This window comes from Brachycentrus maculatus, unplaced genomic scaffold, assembly GCF_059751285.1.
Source record: "Brachycentrus maculatus isolate JH-2025_06_01 unplaced genomic scaffold, ASM5975128v1 h1tg000543l, whole genome shotgun sequence".
Lineage (NCBI taxonomy): Eukaryota > Metazoa > Arthropoda > Insecta > Trichoptera > Brachycentridae > Brachycentrus > Brachycentrus maculatus.
Genome location: NW_028281287.1, coordinates 654,069 through 676,933, shown reverse-complemented (window position 1 = coordinate 676,933; position 22,865 = coordinate 654,069). Strand labels below are relative to the sequence as shown.

The 22,865-nt window shown below is 35.0% G+C and overlaps 2 protein-coding genes across 2 annotated transcripts; one reads left to right on the top strand and one right to left on the bottom strand.

The window, feature by feature from the left end:
• Window positions 1–382: 382 nt before the first annotated feature.
• On the top strand, window positions 383–5,269 carry Csl4 (exosome component 1 Csl4). The gene is made up of 4 exons (XM_088273075.1): window positions 383–666; window positions 1,997–2,239; window positions 3,666–3,827; window positions 5,056–5,269. Exons 1-4 carry the CDS (start codon window positions 487–489, stop codon window positions 5,131–5,133), a joined length of 663 nt encoding a protein of 220 aa, XP_088129201.1. The 5' UTR covers window positions 383–486; the 3' UTR covers window positions 5,134–5,269.
• Window positions 5,270–6,058: 789 nt separating this feature from the next.
• LOC148301557 (uncharacterized) lies at window positions 6,059–22,523 on the bottom strand. Its single transcript, XM_088273072.1, has 14 exons — window positions 22,132–22,523; window positions 21,438–21,640; window positions 19,875–20,077; window positions 18,788–19,121; window positions 17,780–17,924; window positions 14,188–14,376; window positions 12,138–12,265; window positions 10,962–11,011; window positions 10,864–10,891; window positions 10,181–10,365; window positions 8,937–9,021; window positions 8,195–8,330; window positions 6,999–7,211; window positions 6,059–6,288 (listed from the first exon to the last, which is right to left on the bottom strand). Exons 1-14 carry the CDS (start codon window positions 22,430–22,432, stop codon window positions 6,059–6,061), a joined length of 2,430 nt encoding a protein of 809 aa, XP_088129198.1. The 5' UTR covers window positions 22,433–22,523.
• Window positions 22,524–22,865: the final 342 nt, after the last annotated feature.

The window sequence follows — 22,865 nt, the reverse complement described above, 5'->3', positions numbered from 1 at the left end:
TAGCCGAGCGTGCTGACCATTACACTACGGAGGCGGATAATTAATATTGGTCAGAAAACAGCAAAAAAATAGGGAAGAGATAAAAAATAAAGAGTAAATTTAAATTTCTACAAGCAGTGGTTTGAAATATCGTGATGTTGGGGTTAAGTCTACATTAATTTTAAAAATGATAAAAGTCTTGATAAAACTTAATTATTAGGGTTTTTACGTTTTTTTATCCATGAGAGCACTTAAATTTCAATTCAGGACCTCATTAATGGTAGAGAAACGTAATTTCTATCGTACTTACAGTATTTTCAAATATTTTGTTTCATAAATTTTCACCGATCTTTCGATAATTTCGAACGTAGTTTTTTCAAATGAACCATAGAAAGAATAAAAAAATTGCGCCATTGATTTGTTTTTCATTGATCGAAATGTCACATGTGAATTTAAAATCACGACTTTTTTAAATGAGAATATTTATTGTAATCATATTTGATTAAAATGGAAAATAAATCTGAACCCATTTTCGACAAAGGCGAGTTGCTCGCGTTCCCCGGACTACGTCTTTGTGTTGCTAGCGAAGAATATATAGCCGGCGATGGAACTTACGAAGATCAAGGGTACATTTACTCGAGTCTCGTAGGATTAGCTAAAATGGTTGAATTAAGCAATGAAAAAAAGGTTAAGTATTATTTTATTATTATATACGAACATGTCCCTTCTTTCATGATTTCGTATTATCCGGTTATAGCGTTTATCTAAAGATAACCTATACTTTATTTTTGATCTGTCATTCATCCATCACAGATTCCTTTTGTATTATTTTTATGGTACTAAAACATTAATCGGCCATTGGGTTGAACAAATGAAGCTCCGTAATTTTTCCCTTATGAATGGGTTAGCTAAGTAATCGTACTGAAACTAGTATATTTTTAGTAAGTGATGGGAGCAGGCACTACCAGGAGTTACGGCGAAGTTGTGGCATCACATCCTTTCTTATGATAAATTTTCATAAGAATTGTGTGTAAAGTGATCACTTAAACCAGCCTATGACGATAGTATTTATTTATTTATGTCAAAACATATTACATACATAAATCATATATACATATAATATTCCCGATGAGTAATTTCTATTCCTCATTTTGGGACATGGGATTAAGGTTAACAAGACTGGAACACAAATAATAAAGTAACAATTTTTTTTTTAAATAACCAAAACCACTACTAATACACGGCAAAATATAAAAACAATAAACAGGTATAATAAATAGGCACAAGAAGCATATTTAAAAGAAATAAATGAGAAAACACAAGGTAAGAAGCATATTCAAAATAAACAAATGAGATAGGATGTAGGTAATACCTACATCCCCCATTAGCTACTGTTGTCTCCCATAAATTATTGCTGCACGTGTTAAAACTGTCACTTAGAATTGTATAGTTACGTAAGAACCGTAGTCCATATGATTTTCAAATTCGTTTGATAATGCCCTAACAAGGCGAAACAACTGTCACAATATAATTTTTTATGTGTTTTTGTTAATAAAATACAACTTAGTAGACTCAAAAAATCTGTGTTTGATTTAAAATTAATACATAAACTACACAAAATATTTAACACATGATTTTGGTCTACCCGAAGGCCAACATTTCGTACTTTCGATATTTAATTTAATGTGTAGCGTTTGTTTGATATTTCCAAAAAGTAAAACGATATATTTTTACTTAATATTGTTCATAAAACAACAAGAAAATCGGGTAGAGATAAAAAATATACAGTTACTCCAAATTTCTAGAAGCAGTTGTTAGAAATATCGTTATGCTATTGGGTGAGGTTTGCATTGAGTCAATAAAAGTCTCGATTAAACTTAATTATTGAAATTTTTACGGTCTTTTATCCATGAAAGCACTTAAATTCAAAATCAGGACCTCAGGGCCAACATTTCTTACTTTATAGCTCAGGTTCAAACCGAGCGTAGATCACTAACCACGATGCGTTGCGTTCCAGAGCGTGGAGGTGGTGCCGTGCGGTGGCGGCGCCAACGTGGCCCGCGTGGGCGACACGGTCACGGCGGTGGTGGGGCGCGTGACGCCGCAGCAGGCGCGCTGCCGCCTGCGCTGCGCGGGCGCGCGCGCGCTCGGGCGCCCGGCGCGCGCCGTGCTGCGGCGAGAGAACGTGCGCGCCACCGAGGTCGACCGCATCGACATGTACAAGTGCTTCCGCCCTGGAGATATCATACTCGCCAGGATTGTATCCTTTTAATTTTAGAACTAGCTTATTCTAAGCTCTTAAAGAGATTTTAAGAGAGGATACCTCTAGGATTTGGTAAGCGCGCTTGGCTACCATGCTGGAGGTCCCGGGTTCGATTCCCAAGAGGATCAAAATAAATATTAGTGATTTTTCAGTCTAGTATTTATTTAATATGACCCTGGACCGGTACCCAAAGCGGAAGGCTGATCACCTTTCCTTTGTGTATTTAACGATTAAGATAACACTGCTTCTATACGATGCAGTGCCCCATGCACCACTGGGTGCGTATAAGGGTTAGTAGTAGTAGTATCTCTAAAAGAGTTTATCAAAAATTTCCCTCTTATAGATAGATAGGTACTCAAAAGCCTCTGAATAGGTACTTAGATGTTCAAAAATCGCTCGATTATTATTCAATTTGTGGCTTATGCATCACCACTTAGTTATCATTAAAATTAAAATTAATAATATATCTACTTTAATGACAGGTAATTTTAAACAAGTACCCACACGTATGTATAAAAAATACTCGCTAGAATTGTATCCTTTTAATTTTAGAAATCAATGCAACTTACTTTTATTTAAACTTTTATGTCCGCCTCCGTAGTGTAATGGTCAGCACGCTCGGCTGCCGTTATGGAGGTCCCCGGTTTGAATCCCAGGGGGGGGGTCGAATAAATATGTTACGACGAAATGCTCTGGTCAGTCTCTACCATAATGTTGCCTTGAGTAGGTATTATACATCGTTTAGCATTCCGAGCCATAGAGGATTGTAGGTGTGTTAATAAAATTCATTTTCATTCAAACCCTTGTCCACACCCCAGTGGTGCATAGGGCACTGCATCATACAAACGCAGTGTTAACTTGATCGGTTAACACACGAAGGAAAGGTGATCAGCCCTCCGTTTTAGGTGCCAGTCTAGGGTAATATTAAATGTATATTAGAGTTTAAAATCAGTGATATTTATTTTCCACCCCCCCTGGGATTCGAACCCGGGATCTCTGGCACGGTAGCTAAACACGCTTATCATGGAGGCGGATAAACACTTAAGTGGTTGTATAAGTATGTACATAGAATCATTACAGATTTGTGCTTGTACCCAAGAGGATTGAGAGAAAGGAGTAAAAATTTGTTGGGTTATCTTTTCCCCTCTTCAGACTCAGCCCACTCAATGTCCCGAGACTAAATGACGACGTTTTATTTATTTTATTTTTTATCTAATTATATTATTGTCATCCTATTATTATCCAAGTCTTTACAAGTGCCAGTGCCCTTGAAGTAGTATTTTACAAAAATGACGCTATATACATTATCCAAATTATTATCACCTAGCGTTGTTCACAACAGGCTACTCATCAGTGTTGCTCATCAAATAAGGCTTTTTTTTGACCTCTCAATACGAAATTTCCCTTGACCAATGGTGTTCAGTTGCCCATGACGGAGCTGCAGTGCTACCAGCTGACGACTGCAGAGCCCGACCTGGGTGTTGTGATCGCCCGGGCCGCAGACGCCCCGCCGGGAGTGAACATGGTACCCCTGACTTGGAATGAGATGCAGTGCCCTGTTACCCTTGTCAAAGAACCCAGAAAGGTAAACATTTATACTTCTTCTAACCAGTAGCTAAACAATTTATGATAGATGTTCGAATAAATTGTTTAATTCATTCCACTAAAGGCGGAGACTGACCGGAGCATTTCGTCGTAACAAAACATCGTAACATCGCTCGCGGCGAGCATGTTACGTTATGACGTTACGGCATTGCTGACTGACCGCGATCAGTGCTCGCTAGTGGCCTTGTGCTCAGTGTTGCCATATGTCACCAAAAAATCTGAAAATCTGAATCAATAACCCAAAATCTGTATGAATCTTTCCAACATTGCATTCGTACTGTAGTTAAAATGTCGGACGACTGTGAATGTGATTTTAATAAATTACTGCTTACTCCAAATGAAGAAAAAAAAATATATAGTGCCAATCCCCACAAATTCCCCGCAGTTTGGGGAATTTCCCACAGATTGGCAACCCTGTACTAACGTAAAATTGCATCCGACTTCGGATGGAGTATTCGAAACGAGCGGCAAGCAACTCAGCTTGGTGTAATGACTACCTGAATCCTCGCATCGTAACATGTTACGTTACGACGAAATGCTCCGGTCAGTCTCCGCCTTGGGGACGATATTGTGGGTATACTGGAAAAAAAACGATTTGGCGTTTAATTAGTAGAACTCCATTTTAATTTATATATCAAATATTAAAATCAGACACTGATACTTTACAGTCTTCTAAGTTGTATTTTATTATTAAAAACACATTTGAAAAAAATTCTGACAATTGTTTCGCGTTGTTATGGCATTAACAGTAGTTTGAAAATGCCATTACAAGGCGAAACAACTGGCACAAATTTCATTTTTATGTGTTTTTATTATTAAAATACAATTTCAAACCTTATCCACACCCCGATGGTGCATAGGGTACTGCATTGTATAAACGCAGTGTTATCTTGATCGTTAACACACGAAGGAAAGGTGATCAGCCCTCCGCTTCAGGTACCAGTCCAGGATAATATTAAATGAATATTAGAGTGAGAGAATCACTTATATTTATTTGACCCCCCCTGGGAATCGAACCCGGGACCTCCAGAACGATAGCCGAGCGTGCTGACCATTACACTACGGAGGCGGACAATTTAGCAGACTCTAAATATCAGTGTTTGACTTTAAAATTTAATGTATAAATTAAAATGGAGTTCTACATATAAACTACTAAACCAAATGCCAAATCTATAAATAAAAACTAATAGTTTTTACATTTGTTTTAGGTTGCAAAAGTTGCCCCCGAAAATGTGTTTGAATTGCTTCAAAATACAGAAGATCCGAAACGGAAGAACAGTGAATAACGAGTTATTTTAAATTTTATATAATTCCTCTTTATCGATAAGGAATATTATTTTTATGGAGTTTATTGTTTATTTTTATATTTTAAGAAATAAAAAATCAAAGAAGGTTACGTGGCAATACGTAAACGATAAATTATTTTTGTTTTTCATTATCTTCTTCTTCTTCAAACCCTTATCTGCACCCGGTGGTGCATAGGGCACTGCATCTTGATCGTTAACACATGAAGGAAATCAGCCCTCCGCTTCAGGTACCAGTCCAGCGTAATATTGAATAAGTATTAGAGTGAAAAAATCACTTATATTTATTTGACTCCCCCTGGGAATCGAATCCAGGACCTTCAGCACGGCAGCCAAGCGTGCTAACCATTACACTACGGAGGCGGATAGCGTATTGTTTCGTTATCAGCCTATATTTTACTGTGGATCATTTTCTAAAGACATAACGTTGCATTCAAATATGTACTCCTTTTATCAATTCATTTAAATGAAAATGTAAATATTGGTTCATTTAAAACCAATCCCCGTACGTTATTCACAGATTGCTTTTAAATTTTGACACAACGTTGCATTTGAATATGCATGTGTTTTTAAATAACTGTGCTGACAATTTATTTTTACCAGTTTGACCGCAATGGCAGTGTCGTTTATTGAGCGTAAAATCAACACACTCAATACTAAACATTACACATGGCGGATAGCTTGTTTCTTGACAGCTGCTGTCATTTAATATTTTCATTGCTTCACAAGTAAAATTATACATATTACAAATGTGCTTTTTATTTTAATTTTTTTCCATTTATCAAACTTAGCCACACCAATGCGTGGCCAGGTAAGGCTGGTAAAAGAAATAAAAATCTTACTACATATTTTTGATAATTTTTTTTTAAATTCTTATATATTTTAACTAAAACAAGCTCAAATCTCACTAGAAAACTGCTTGATCTAAGAAGCTGTCTGCAAACGCTGGATTTTCTTGGAAAATTTGTTTGATAGAATCCATGGTGTGGTTTGTCATACATTTAGGCTTCAAATTCAGGTAGCTTTTATTTTCGTCTTCTCCGATAATTTTGAATTTTTCTCTCTTTTGTTTTGATAACACGGATAAATTAGATTTTTCAATATTGTCCACAGTCATTTCCTTCGAATCAACTTTATCTGAAATAAGAAAATATACTGTCAAGTACATAGTTTGTAGACCCCATATGCTCCACGCAGGGAGCAGATATAGATAAATGAATTAACATATATGAGTCCTTTTAGCAAAGATTATTTGTACTGTTCATTTCAAAACTATTAATATTCAACTTTTTAATTTTTATAATTAATTATGTATACTTTGTCGCTCACCCTTTCAACGTCATAAATCAAAAAACTTAATTTTTCAGGAGATCGTTTTTAAAGTTTAAAAATATAATAAAATGTATTAAAAATAAATATCAAGCCACTTTTTGACTTTTTACTGTGCATATCTTTTTAGGTAAAGCCTGAATGTTTTTTCTCCATTTGAAAAATATTTAGTATTTTTAAAAAAAAAATTAAATAATACCTTTTCTTCAAAATGCAAAAAATAACACTTTCTGCCCTGTAGCGGGTAAATATTAAGTTAAAAATATGCCACTTTTGCTGGGATATAGTACATTTTCTGGACATTCCGAAAACAAGCACAACTGAAAATTGACGATTTTTGATTTATGACGTTCTTGAAAGGAGTGAGCGATATGTCTGTTATTTATGTATTATTTATTGAATAAACAAACTGAATCAGATTGAATTGAAAAAAAAAAATTCACTCACTTTTGTGCAGACAACGTGTCTTAAACAAATAGTATTACCCAATTCAAATAATATTCTACTAATACACTCACCAGTACTCAATATTCCTTTACTAGGAATACATTTGAGATTTGCATTACAGTTACACTTCCCGTCTTCAGTCTGACTGCCCGTTTTCAATTCCGGAATATTCTGGCTATGGCTAGAAAATTCACCCTCTTCCGGATGTAAATTCTCTTCTTCGTCCAGCTTATCTGATATCTCTTTGGAATTTTTGAATATTTGCGCCAGCTCCGATAATTCCTCTGTAAAATAATCCATGTTAGCATAATTTATGCGAAAATACAGTATCTTATAATTTATTCAGTATTAGTGGCTAGATGGAAAAGAAAGGACCCATTTCTAGAGTCGAATATCACAACCTATTAAACAACAATGCAATCGAAAACATTGAAAGTGATAGCGGATATCAAGAAGCAAGCTGTCTGCCGTGAGCAATGTTTAGAATTGAGTGTGTTGCTGTTACGTTCAACAAATGGCGCTGCCATTGTAGTAAAAAAAAGGAAAGGTCACAGGTGTATACATGTAAAAACACGCACATATCCAAATGCAACCTTGCATCAAAGTTTCAAAGCAATTGGTGAATTAATTAACACATTGTTTGCGGAAACACTTAAAAGTCTCATACAAACATACAGTCCGTAGAGAGCGGGAGACGCTTATCAGTGGCGGTCGGTGACTTTTTATAGAAGGGATACTGGACACCAAATGTTTATACTCGTACTTACATAAATATAAAATTATCTCCATGAATCCATTAAGCTCTATAACTCAATAATTACAGATACAACATATCTTAAATGTGTTATTCGCATAAACGAAAAATATTAGTAATTGCTGTTTACGGATAGAAGTCCAAATCTCTTTACTCTAAAATGCAACGGATGCGGAGCATCCACAGCATGTATGGACCGACCGCGCCTGACGCTTATATTTGCTTGCTTTTGGTAGAGCTCAAGACACCAAAAAACGTTGTAAGGATCGGAATTGAAAAATGTAAAACAAAATAGAAAATATTGGTTACATACAATATATATATATATATATATATATATATATATATATATATATATATATATATATATATATATATATATATATATATATATATATATATATATATATATATATATATATATATATATATATATATATATATATATATATATATATATATTATATTATACAATAAATATATATATATATATATATATTTATTTCTGTTTACCTTTTGTGCACTTTTCGTAGTTTTGATAGCTGAAAGACTGAGCTTCATCGTAGCTTGCCAAGGCTAAGTGGAGTAGGTGAGGAGGCATATCATATCCCAGTATACTCTTGAACTTGCAAGTAGACACGGGACATTCCTAGAAAAATCAACATAATATTACTTGGCAACCTTGGAACAACATAGGCTTGGGTAAAGATAGCAGTTGGAGGCGCGTTGCAGGAGCCTGGGTGAGGACCTATCCGACATCGGATCCGCTTTAGTTCATAAGGAACTCTCACTAGAGGTGGTATCATACTTGATAAAAATGGTGAAGGACATTGGCGCCATAAATCAAGCTAGGACACAAAATGCCGATCCTTCCTATAGAGGGACAGAAGGCAGTGAAATCACATTTAAATAAACACATTCGCAAGGAAGGAAAACAAACACAATATTAAAAATATTAAGAAAACAGAAATTTTATTCTGTTTTAGAAACTCACATAAAAATTGAACATTTCACAAACTGTAAAAAATATGTATTGGAAAAAGCCACACATTACTCCTTTTTTTAAATTACTATGGATTAAAAAAATGTGTTATTTTCTGCTGCTTCTTGTGTTGAATGGACTTTTAAAAGTAGTCACACTATTTTTTTATGAACATTTTATCTACTCCAAAAGAATCCTGCGTGTGTTTTGGGCGTGAGGCATTCCTAGGAGAGGCGCTGGTTGAGAGAGTGTCTACTGTACTACTTTATTTACCTTGAAGATGTCCAAAACAGAATGTTTCACGGTTGAGTCCCTGGTAAAGGACTCCTTAATTAGTATAAGGCTGTCACGGTGCACACTGCAATATAAAAATATTTTCATTAATTGATTCGGCAGTCACTTTGTGGTAAAATGTATACATTTTTAATTAATGTTTTACTCAGTAAATACCACTATTTCTTAAAATCCACTGTGACACGTGTTTCGATGCATTCCGCATCATTTTCAAACACCGTATGTGTTTGAAAATGATGCAGAATGCATCGAAACACGTAACACAGTAGATTTTAAGAAATAGTGGTATTTACTAAGTAAAACATTAATTAAAAATGAAAATATTTATTAAACTTAACAGGATAAATATACATTGGCAATCTGATTGCTAAGAAGGAACGTCTTCCAACCAACCAACGACACACTAGTCATATAGGTCAAAGTTTGTAACCTATACACATGTTTCAAAATTGGTGGACAGATAGTGCTTGCACAAAGATAAAATGAAAAAAATACATAAACAGTAAATCCTCATACATATATGTACTGCATTATTGGAAGGGATATTATAATGAAGTTTATGTTTTTAAATTGTATTTCAATTTAAATAACTCATCACAGTTATTTCCTTTCGTGAATATATAAAAATATAATTTAAAATATTACCCCTTATAAAATTCCCTAAGATAAAGAGGTACCTATGTCAACGTTGTAGGGAGGTTTACTGTATAACGAGTTGCAGTATGAATGGAGAAATAATTACAATATTATAAATTTATCATTTAAGGTTCTGAAGGTCCCAGGTTCGATTCCCAGAGGGGTGGGGTCAAATAAATTTAAGTGTTTTTTCACTCTAAAATTTATTCAATATTACCCTGGACTGATACCTGAAGCGGAGGGCTGATCACCTTTCCTTAACATGTTAACGATCAAGATAACTGCGTTTAAATGATGCAGTCCTCAATGCATCATCGGGTGCGGATGAGGGTTTGAGGAAATATATTTAAAGATCATATCCGTCGAGGCACTGTTTAGAGCTGCTCAAGACAAGGACAATTACTCTCAAGTCAAATCCTTTTCTTGACGACAGTTGTGACCGTGTGAAGATTTGCTGCGTCCTACGCCTTATCTCTTCATACCTCACAAAGTCAAACCACCGCACGCCTTAAATTCTTCGCAGACACCTATTCTCAAAGCTAAGTACACAGCTACTCTGGGCCCTTGTAACGTATAATGCTTTATACCTAAGATTATCTTCAGTGGAAATTCCCTGAATAACTCTATCTTGAATGGAACTTTCTTGACTGGTTGGTTCTTGAATAGTGAGTGACTCTTCCTGAGTGAGGCTTCCTCGAGTTGGTAAATCTTCGGATGCAACAGTGATACTCTGATTTTCTTTGTTGGCTGGGGTAGATGTGATATTAGATGTCTAAAAAAACAAATGAATTTTTTACACAAAGACATTCTTCATTCAAGCCCAGCAAAAACTAAACTAGTGAAGCTTGGAGTTGGCAAAATCCAAGCAAAATACAAGGATGAAAGTAGACTTATCCCAACCCTAATGTAGGAAAGTTAAGCATGAAGTGGGCAAAAGAATGATGAAAGCAAACCTAACCCAACCCTAATGCATGGAAGTAAAGCGTAGTGTTGGGAAAATAATGATGAATGTAGACCTAACCTAACCCAATCCTAATGCATGGAAGTAAAGCTTGAAACTGAAAAAACGGATGAAAGTAGACTTAGTGCAGTAAAAATGCAATCACTCATATAAATGAGCAAAAATGAAGAAGGATGTGTTAAGATGGTTTAGGCATGTGAATCAGTAAAGAAAGAATAGTAAAACAAATGAGGCAAATGTGGTTGATAATAGAAGAAAAGGAGGACTAAATAAAACTTGGAAAATCTACTTGCTGACCATCTTTCTTACCTTCTTTAGAATGCTGGTCCGGAATGCACTGAAATAAATAAATTAATTAGTAAAAATAAAACTTATAACTATTTGACCAAATAAAAGAAATCACTCACCCTTCTAGATATTCCATATCCATACTGGAGAACTGAGTACCAGAGGAACACTAAAAACAAAATAAACACAGATAAAAAAAACCATAAAGATAAAAATGTAAATGTCCGTTTGTTCAGAATCTAAAATCTCCAAATTATTCACCGATATCTCTTCCCTTCTCTGAAATTTTAACAGAACATTGCATTAGAATACACCTTGTTTTTATCTATCTAAATAAATACAGGTTTCAACCTTTTGACGTAACATATGCATGTATGTAGAGACCAATGTGTAACTGTTACTTATTCAGTTACCAGATGGTATGCATTACTTTTTCTCAGTTTTATTTCTTTCCAGTTAGGTTACCGCAAATTGTTAAATATGTTAGGAGCTAGAAATACGCAATACACAACCAAATTTGTGCACTGATTGGCAGAGGCATGCATTCTATTTAGGCAGAAAAACAGTGCCCATCCTGGATTACACGCGTTCCATATAGAAACACGAACAGTGAGTACTATGCCTAATCCTTACCCAACCCTACTGCCTACTCTTATTAGAAATTCTGTGTACTCCACTGCTGATTATCATGATCAGCTTTAAAAAATTTAATTCAAGAACCATATTAAACACATTTCGGACGGGTATTTTTTACGCCTGTGGACCCCTGGTGACAGGATTTAAAAATGATTTAAATATAGTTAAGACCTTAACAAAGAGATTGGTACGTAATATTCATATAAAATCATTGGATGATTCCTTCTTCTCTGCCAATCAAATAAGGCCGGCGCAGATAGTAAAAATACCCTTCCCGTCCTTAAGCATCAATTGACCGAACGGGTAGAAATACCCTTCCCGTCTCAAGTGTGTCAAGTAACTTTCAATTCAAAACCCTTATCCGCACCCCAGTGGTGCATAGGCCACTGCATTATATAAACACAGTGGGATCTTGATCATTAACACACGAAGGAAAGGTGATCAGCCCTCCGCTTCAGGTACCAGTCCAGGGTAATATTGAATAAATTTACAGTGAAAAAATCACTTATATTTATTTGACCCCTCCTGGGAATCAAACCCGGGACCTCCAGAACGGTAGCCGAGCGTGCTGACCATTACACTACGGAGGCGGACAGAGTGCGGTGTTAAGTTACTACTTATTTTAAAGAAGTCCTTATTTAATTCATCGCTATACTTACGGAAGATCGTCTTCTAAATTCGGGTGCTGAAGACCGGTGTTTGTTGGAACCAGAAGATTCTCTTTTCTGCATTTCAGAGGACTTATTTACCGAATCCCGTGCCGCTTTTCTTCCGACACCATTGAGAACTAAAACAAATTTAGCATTGCTTGATGATTGTAAAAATGTCATAAAACTATATATGTCTCATATCTTGTGTCAAACCAAAACTTAGTGCACCACAAAATAAATATTAAGTACTGGAGATGCTAAAAAAAATAATTTAAAATTTTTTTTTCATTCCGATTTTATAAAAAAAAAAGTTAGTACATTTTTTCAATAAATTTAAATCAATACAGCTCTAATTCAACGTAACAAACGCCTTTTTATTAAAGATCTCTGTTTATGTAATGCTTTTTTGTTATTATTATTAAACACAGAGTTCTAAGTACATAAACTAACTAACTAACTAACCATCACGCCGCTTCACCGCAGGGGTAGGCAGAGAGAATCGAACGCCACACCACTCTGTCATTGCAAACATTCTTTGCCTCTTCTACATTCATGCATCTCCTCATACATACCCGACGATTATTACGACTAAGTACATTCCTATTATTTTTTTACATCTCATCAAAGATGAAGAAGAATATGGAAGTCTGGGCATTTACGGGGCTTACGACCGTCATAGGCTGGTTTAAGTGATCACTTTACACAATAAAAATGAAAAAGGTATTTTCTGGCGTTTCTCATGTGTGTGATTATAATCCAGGATTCGGATCTCACATACTAATATAAGAGTTTCTGCTTAATAAAAAGCTTTTTTACATCTCACCAATAGATGTCTCTAGTGAGGTTCTAGTGATTCATGAACAAGGTTTCTATATTGGTTCATATATATAGAACTTCCAAGAATTTGAGTAGTGTGGTTGTCAATAATGGGTAGAATTGGTGAATGTTACACGTGTGTAAAGTGATCACTTAAACCAGCCTATGACGGTCGTAAGCCCCGTAAATGCCCAGACTTCCATATTCTTCTTCATCTTTGATGAGATGTCAAAAAATAATATGAAAATAACTCCTGTAATTGGAGATAATCCAGATTTTGTGGACAAGTATTTGGACACACTCAAAATGTTGTATTAAAAAGTTTTATAATACGTTAAAACAGAAGAAACGATTTGCATAAACCTCTACAAGCATCACGTGGCAACAGGCGAGTTCAGTTGTGTTGTTTATCTTATGTAACGGAGATAATGTAACTGTAATTGGAGATAATCCAGATTTTGTGGACAAGTATTTGGACACACTCAAAATGTTGTAAGTACATTCCTTATGCATTTCACATTTTATATTATTCTTTTATCTTTTATCTACACTCAATGATATATAAGGCACTAACACTGTCTTATTTGAAATTTTAATAAGAGTGACACAATTTCAGTCACCATAAGATATCAACTATTTCATGCTAGTATTTTTTTTTCCAAAAAAATAGAACTAGAAATATCAGTTTATTTGATTTTTTATTCAAAAAGTTTAGATAATTTAAAGGTTATCCAGATAAAAAAAAATAATAAAAAACAGAAACAAATGAAAATGTAAAATAACTTATCCTTGTTTTATAAAATTTAAAACAAGTCTAACATAAAATATCTATAATATAATATGTATATTTTTTTGTTTAAAAAAAAAGCGTATTATTTACAAATATATTTCAATTTCATAATATTTCTGTGAGTCTAATCGGCTCATTATTAGAAATAGGTATCAAATTGTGGTAGAATGGGTTCGAACCGGGAAACTCTGAATCAAGAGTCCGCGACACTAACCACGGGACCACTACCAGACACAATTGGGTTAATGTAATTAAAAACATTAAAAGTGGTAGCCGATATTAAGATAGCGGATATTAAAAAGTTTTATAATGCGTTAAAACAGAAGAAACGATTTGCATAAACCTCTACAAGCATCACGTGGCAACAGGCGAGTTCAGTTGTGTTGTTTATCTTATGTAACGCAAACAAATGGAAACAAAGTGCTCGAGATACAAGGTATGTGTTTAACTTACGCCATTTGGGCAGATATGTCTCTGAATCCAATACATCGGCACAGCCGTAGACAGCTTTGGATATCTCCACTTTGTCCTTCATGTCACCATAAATGATAAATGGTTTGGTTGGAGCAGACCCTGGTTTAACATTCGTACATTCATCAGAGTTCAAGAATTGAATGTCACCGATGCTGTTTGCTGGAGTGCCTAGAAAAGAATTTGTGTTATGTCATCAATTGTTTGGGATCAATTTAAGGTCCTTAAAATAAATTGCCCATACCTAAATTAACCAGCTGCCTGACAAATAAAATAGAACCCATTCGGGGATCCAAAATAAATGATCTGAAAAAATATTTTATGGAAAGATATATTATATGTAGTGTCAAGTCATATTTTCTTATTTTGTTTTTACCTTATGATTTTCTATATTTTCGCATTTGTTATATTTTCTCATTGTTTATTTTAAATATGCTTCTTTTGCCTATTTATTATACCTGTTTATTGTTTTTATATTTTGCCATGTATTAGTTTTGGTTATTTAAAAAAAAACTTTTTTGTAACTTTATTATTATATTTGTGTTCCAGTCTTGTTAACCTTAATCCCATGTCCCAAAATGAGAAATAGGAATTACTCATCGGGAATATTATATATATATGACTTGTGTATGTAATATGTTTTGAAAAATAAAAATATAAATTATTTATAGTCGAAGTGAAAGGTACAAGCCTTGTATGAGACGTCTTCCGTCCGCACAAGACTGTATTATTTCTGGTCTCCTCTGCGGCGCAAGAAGGGGCAAGTCCCGGCGGTTTGGCGGTGGCGTAAACACCGCTTGATGACGCGTCACTTTCTGCTCACTTGCTGTACCCAGTTGTAAGCTGGGTACAAAGCGCTGCACCGACAAGTCAACCTCTATAGCCCTGAAAAGGGCTTTCCGAAACAGGTCCGTGAATCGGTGCAAAGAGGCGAAGCGGTTCAAGCTGGCGGCGCGGCGAGGTTTCGGAGATCGGGAGCGGAGAAATGAATACAAGTTTCGGTGTTTGAAACTAAACTGAACTACTTTATTGTGAAAGGGTGCGCCCTCTATATACCTGGCCGTGATCGCGTGCCGCCCGACAGTGGGAATGCACGGCCAATCAGCGGCCGGGGGAAAGAGACATAGAGCCATATTGCTGTCTCCCTCTAAGGGGCACCGGACGGGCTCTATTTCTATACCGTACCGGTGATTCACAAAACAATGGATTATATTTTTTAACTATTCCTTAATGTAACTTAACCTAGCCTAGAGCTATATACTCCTCGGTATGGGTAAAGACCACCCCCGAAAGCGACACATTATAGTCTTTATTGGGCAGTACATTGCGTACACATACCGAGGTCCCTAAGCTAATATATTTTCCTTATCCTAAACATACAAATACAGTGCCGAAGCCATACGATACATCTACATTTCCAAAAGCCCTTCTTCGGGCCGCGGCCCGACGGGCAATCGCCTCGCCCGCCGGACGCCCAGAGTTCCTTTTCTGGGCCGCAGTACGGGGTGTGCGATGACGTCGCTTACAAGCCTCATTTGGCATAAATATCATATAAAATACATTGAAAAAATAAAAATAGGAACGTAACAGGAATGATTCAAAGAAATAATAGTGAACTATTTTTATTTTTAAACATGATCAGCGCGTTTGCTACTGTGCTAGAAGTCCCGGGTTTGAATCCCAAGGGAGTCGAAATAATATTTATTGATTTTTCATTATAATATTACCTGAAGCGCAGGGCTAATCATCTGCTTACGCATACACAAACACAAATGTATACAAGGTGGCACAAAATTAATCACCCTATCGGAAACTGCTATAATTTTTGCAAATGGCGTTGTACGTCAATCATACTTGACATTTCGCTCACTCCTTTCAAGAACGTCATAAACCAAAAATCGTCAATTTTCAGTTGTGCATATATTCGGAATGCCCAGAAAATGTACTTAATCCCAGCAAAAGAGGCATATTTTTAACATAATATTTACCCGCTACAGGGCAGAAAATGTTGATTTTGCATTTTGAAGAAAACGTATTGTTTAATTATTTTTTTAAATATACTAAATAATTTTCAAATGGAGGAAAACTTGGCACAATCAGGTATGTCAAATACTTGAAAGCGGCCGGGTCAGGAGTCGTAATAATCGTCGGGTATGTATGAGGAGATGCATGAATGTAGAAGAGGCAAAGAATGTTTGCAAAGACCGAGTGGTTTGGCGTTCGATTCTCTCTGCCTACCCCTGCGGGGAAGCGGCGTGATGGTTAGTTAGTTCGTTTTTTTTAGGAAAAACCTTGAGGTTTTACCTTAAAAGATCTGTTGCACAGTAAAAAGTTCAATAAGTGGCTTGATATTTATTTTTAAAACATTGTATTATATTTTTAAACTTTAAGAACGTTCACCTGAAAAATCAAGTTTTTTGATTTATGACGTTCTTGAAAGGAGTGAGCGATTTGTGAACTGGATAGCTGTAGTATACAAACCGCTTCAGGTTTTTGCGAAATCAATCATGCAATTTCGTTTTTGAATAACTTTTTTAATACATAAAAAAAAATATTTTGTGTGACGGAAATCTTTACAATTAACCTTAACAATTTTTTTTGTAAAGTGAAAAAGATGATGTCCGTCATGCTGCTGCCGCCAGTATTGATCCATATTTGTGCGCGTTTTATCAATCTGTTTGTATACTGCTGTCTAGTTCATAAATATCAAAATATGATTGACGTGCAACGCCATTTGTAAAAATTATAACATCTTCCAATACAGTAATTAATTTTGATTAAAGATTTTTTTTTTAAACGGTAAAGCCAAGTCTTAATAATTTGGTCTAATGGTTGTGAATTGGGGAATGTATTCATCCTGCTATGGCTTCCAAAGGCTCCATGATTGATGTCTTAGAAGGCCAGGGAAAGAGTTCACCAGTCTGGCCATAAACCTTTACAAGGCACTGTAGTAATGAGGCTAAGGTAAGAGGTAAGTTAGGTGAGGCTAAGGTAGAAAAGGCAGGCTATGTTTATCTTCGTCTTCACTTTATATAGAGTGATTGTGATTACACTAATATCTCGAAGGCCCCTACGTAAAGTACTCTATCTGCAAATCTGTTACTTTACAGGAGAGAGCTTAGAAGAATTTTACAATTTTTTTAAAATTAATTAACAGTCCATCTGAAATTCTAAACTAGTATTATACATTCGAATACACGATAAAAAATGTATTAAATCGTTTTAAAACTTTATGCTTTGTCAAAATTAAGAAGTTAGCGTTTTAGGAGTTCAGTTCATTTTGAAAATTCGATGTAGATAGCGTCTCATACGCCTGAAAACTAGGCGGAATTTATTTCATATGTTTTTTTTGTTTGTTTTATTTGTAGATAACGGTCAGTTGATAACATACACCAAATATCTCAAAATTGACAAAAATGTAGTTAGAGCACTTTACGTAGGGCACGTCGATCTTTCATTGGTGGTTGAATAGATAATTTCTAGTAGATCTTATTTGAGGATGATCTTTACTTATTGACAATTTTTTTAAATAATTTTATGAAAAAATATTTCACTAGGGGAAATTGTCACTCACCGTTTTCGGATTTCATTTCCTCCTCATCTTCTTCATAGACCACTGAATGTTTTTCAATTGACATGTAGCTTGGTTCTTTATTTTTCTGAACTACACATTGCGCACTCTCAATGAATATTTCTTCTAAATTTGGTAAGAATCCAAGCTGGAAATGAATGGCGTTATATTTATATTTAATATTGCAAATGAAGCATGCTAGTAAAATTGACTAAGTAAAAAAAGTTCAAACTCCATCTACGGGCATAGTTTCAATGTATCCAATCAAATAAAGATGGTTGGTATAATTTGATTAAAAATACAATCGAGGTTAAGGAATGATTATATTCAATATCTCTTCCCAAAGGCATAACCATCGGCAGGTTGGTCCTGTATATAGGAATGTTAAAAAATCTATGCTGACGCTGTCTTAGATAACTATCAAGAACATACATACCAATGCTCTGGATAGTTTCAGGATTATCGATCATACCGTGCAATAATCGATAAAAATGCATAATCAAATACATATTCCTTCTAGTCTCTAAACTATTGTAGCCAAGCATACCCTGGATAAACTCGGTCAAGTAGAGCCAAGGATTATACCCATAATACAAGGACTAATACATTTATTTTTTGACATCTCATCAAAGATGAAGAAGAATATGGAAGTAATAATTTACATCTCACCAATAGATGTCTGTAGTGAAGTTCTAGTGATTCAAGAACAAGGTTTCTAAATTGGTACATATATATAGAACTTCCAAGAATTTGAGTAGTGTGGTTGTCAATAATGGGTAGATTTGATAAATGTTACACGTGTGTAAAGTGATCACTTAAACCAGCCTATGACGGTCGTCAGCCCCGTAAATGCCCAGACTTCCATATTCTTCTTCATCTTTGATGAGATGTCAAAAAATAATGTAAAAATAACTCCTGTAATTGGAGATAATCCAGACTCTGTGTATTTGGACACACTCAAAATGTTGTAGACTAATACGTTTGCAGGGAAGGCTCCAAGCAGTATCCCACCTGAGCTGGAGGAAGGTTGGTATGATACGAGAAAAGTTTCCTGAACTCCTTGCACAGGCTTCTCATGTTTTGCTGCAGCTTTCCGTCGACGCACTCCGTGTGTTGCAGTTGGTCCGCAGTGTCTTCCAGCCGCTTCCTGCACGCCTCCAGGTCGCTCTTCAGCTTCGCAATCTGCCGGCCGTAGTCCTCCTCCATGGCGGCCTGCTTGATGAGGTAGTGATGTCTCTCGGCGCACGCGGTGTACAGAACGTCGACCACTCCTCGGCATTCTAGCTGGTGCCGGAGAACGCGCATTCTCTCGTTTAGTTCATGAATGAACCGCGCTTGTTCCAACCTGCAAAAATTAACAAACACACACATATATATTTATATATATATTTATATATATATTTATATATATATATATATATATATATATATATATATATATATATATATATATATATATATATATATATATATATATATGTATATATATATATATATATATATATATATATATATATATATATATATATATATATATATATATATATATATATATATATATATATATATATATATATATATATATATATATATATATATATATATATATATGTAAGAACTAACTAAAAACTAACTAACCATCACGGCGGTAGGCAGAGAGAATATAACGCCACACTAATCTGTCTTTTTGCAAACATTCTTAATCTCTTCCACATTCATGTATCTCCTCATACATACCCGGGAATTATTTCGACTCCTGATCTGACCGCTTTTAAGTATTTTACATACTTTTTCTTATAAATATAAACTTCAAATATTTGGGAACTAAATATTTCAATAACCTCCATACAGATATAAAAAAATTAAGAAATTAAAATTATTAAGATATAAAATTAAATTAAATGCATTTTGTACATGTTATTTAATAAAAAGAATTAATACAAATAAAATAAAATAAACTTTAAAATAAAAAAATATTATTAATGGATTTATACTCAATACATTTATTGTGTAATTTGTATGAGTCCTTGATAAAGATCTCAAAGATGGGAAGCTTTGCAGAAAAATCAATATAAAAAACTTTTTTCAATCCACTCACATCATTACTTCATCAAAGTGTCCCCTGAGCCGAGTAGTTTCTTCTCTGATTTTGCCCTCAAATTCTTCTTCCAGCTTTTTGGCCATATCCATGAGCGCCACTTCTCTCTGCAGACGGTACATATTGGCCAGCTTGGCCTTCATCTCTTCGAGTCTGTCTTCCATGAGCAGATGATACTGGTGTTCCGCATTTCTAACAGCCACCTGGAAAATTTATTTGCATATACATACATGCTTTATTATGTTTTTGTTAAGGAATAACCTCTTCTTTTAGAGGCTTGTCTACCGGTAGGATAGTAAGGATAGGGAAGGTAAATGTGAAAAACACATCACAAACACCCAGACCAATTAAAAATAAATTAGTCTTGAATTTATTTTGTGATCTAACTGAACTCGCGAACATAAAATTACACGACATACAATGCTACAACATCAGATCAATGTGAAATATCTCCAAACTAAACATGGACCGTTTGTGAACTACCAGATCTGTCCATATTTTTTATTTATTAATTTCTCATCATATACGCAATTGCAAGTTACAATTTATAACATAATTAAGACAATGATTTGCACATGTGAGGAGGATGGAACCATCCAGACTCCCCCACAATGCACTGCACGGCTAACCCTAACCCTAAGACAACTCACGGGCAGCCCCCCAAAGAGATAGATTGGCAGCTGGGAATTGACATAGCAGGAGGCTAATCCCTTTTAAAAACAAGCCTAGAAGAAAAAGAAGAATTTACAGTAATATGCCCTCACTGGGTTTGCCATGACGAAGGCACATTTTACAATACTTATTTATAAAATTATATGAAAAGAAAATTATAATGACATGAATTCAAATACAGCATGGCCAAATGATGCAATCTATTTCAGATCTACCAACCTCCATTATCCATTTATGAATAGCTCTTTTATAATTTGTTTCGTTATTCAATGACATTAACGATGATGGAAGCAGGTTGTACGACTTTATTGCATAATAATCAAAGCTCTTTTAACTAAAAGAGATTTGTGTAAGTTTTTGTTTGATATCGTAGTCATACAGGAGAAAGTGACCAAGTGTATTTTTTACAAAAACGTTACTATTGACCATTTGATATCTTACTAGCTTAATATGGCCCTCAAAAAATCCCAAAACTAATTTAAACTTGGAAGTATAAGATATTGACTTCTTAAAAATGATTAACTGCATTGATGTTTATTTTCTTGCCAAGCAAAAGTGACTTAAATGGCCCTCCTGAACATTTATGTTTTGTTAGTTAGTCACTTTCTCCTGTACGACTACGATATGTTTCTGCGTTATGAATCTATTAGTTCTATATACGTTTCCATTAAGTATGGTTATTGTGATTTATGTGCTTTGTTGGGAGGCGTTTTCTTGTGTTGTGAGAGTAATTCTTAAATGCGTATGGAAGGATTGTTTTAACATATAGTTATAACCTAATAACATTAACATAAATGTATTATTTCATCTAAATATGCTTTGTCAGTCTATTCTACAGTATGGGATTATTTATTGGGGTAGTATGAATGGTCATAATATTAAAAATGTTACCTTATAACTATCATTATAGACATTGATCATTCTCTTGGCATCACCGTCTTGTATATCTCTTTCCTTTCTAACGGCCTTCTTCACACACCTCCTACAATGTTCCTTGGCAAGCCATTTCCATACTTCATCGTTCTCTGCTATAGCTTTCCTTATATCCTCCTCTTTCTCAAACTCGGCTTTCTTCAGTGTCTTGTCACCAATTTCTAAAAATCAGATTTATTTGTTGTTCAACTACGTTGAAAATTCATATTGTTTGATTATACACTTATGGTACCGTAGAACGGGGCTACTTGAACTTTGATGTGTTACTTGAACCTAAAACAAACTAACTAACAGGCAGAGAGAATAGAACGCCACACCACTCTGTCTTTGCAAACATTCTTCGCCTCTTCCACGTTCATGCATCTCCTCATACATACCCGCCGATTGTTACGACTCCTAACCTAACCACTTTCAAGTATTTGGCATACCTGATTGTTCCTTGAGCGTTCGTTTCTTGAGCCCAGTCCAAAAAAAGATTTAATTCTATATTTGGTCTACAATAATGAACGTATCGACATGATTCATTGTTTCCCTGACAGGTGACACTTATTGTCACGATAAGTTCATTATTGTAGACCTAATACAGATTTAAATCACTTTTTTGTACTGGGCTCACATCAAAGTTCAAGTAGCCCCGTTCTACGGTACCTACCTAAAATCCCTTCATGCGTAAGAGCTTTGATTTCTTTTGTCGTCACCGGTTTCAATCTCGGTTCTTCGTTCAACTCATCCGTCGGATAGACCCATAGCTGATCTCCAGGACCTTCCAAAGGGGGCTCTAATCCTATAATAACTCTTGACCGTTTAGGCATGGATGAAAAATAATAATCAGCCAAATTATCTCCCAAGTTCTTGTGGATTTCTTTGTGAGTGGGAATCAAATTATCTTTCAGATAGGTTTTACGGGTGTTGAATGTTTCTGACAGTCTCTCGCCAGCTAAAGTAGAACTCATAATTTATTTTTTACTATACCACTTAAAATTTAGGAGTTGATTGACACACAAATTTTTGGATACCTAATCAATCTGACATTTTTACTTTTGTATTCAAAAGTTCTTAAAGAAATTTGTTTGATTTTGGAATTTAACAATATGGTGTTATTTGAATGGGTAGGTAGCTGAATTAAAATATTGATATGACAAAACATTTTTCTGCTTTTCTTCCTACGCCCAGATGGCGCATAGGGCACCGCATCAGAACAACGCGATGTTAACTATCGTTAATTACACGAGCATAAGGTAATCAGTCCTGCTTCCTAAATTCATGAGAATTTTTGATGGAATACAGATGATTTTTAATTCCTTTTCTTTTTTTCCCCATATAGTAGTCATTTCCTTCGCCCTGAGCTCGTTCAGCTACATCATCTACAGCAATTAAACATAATCC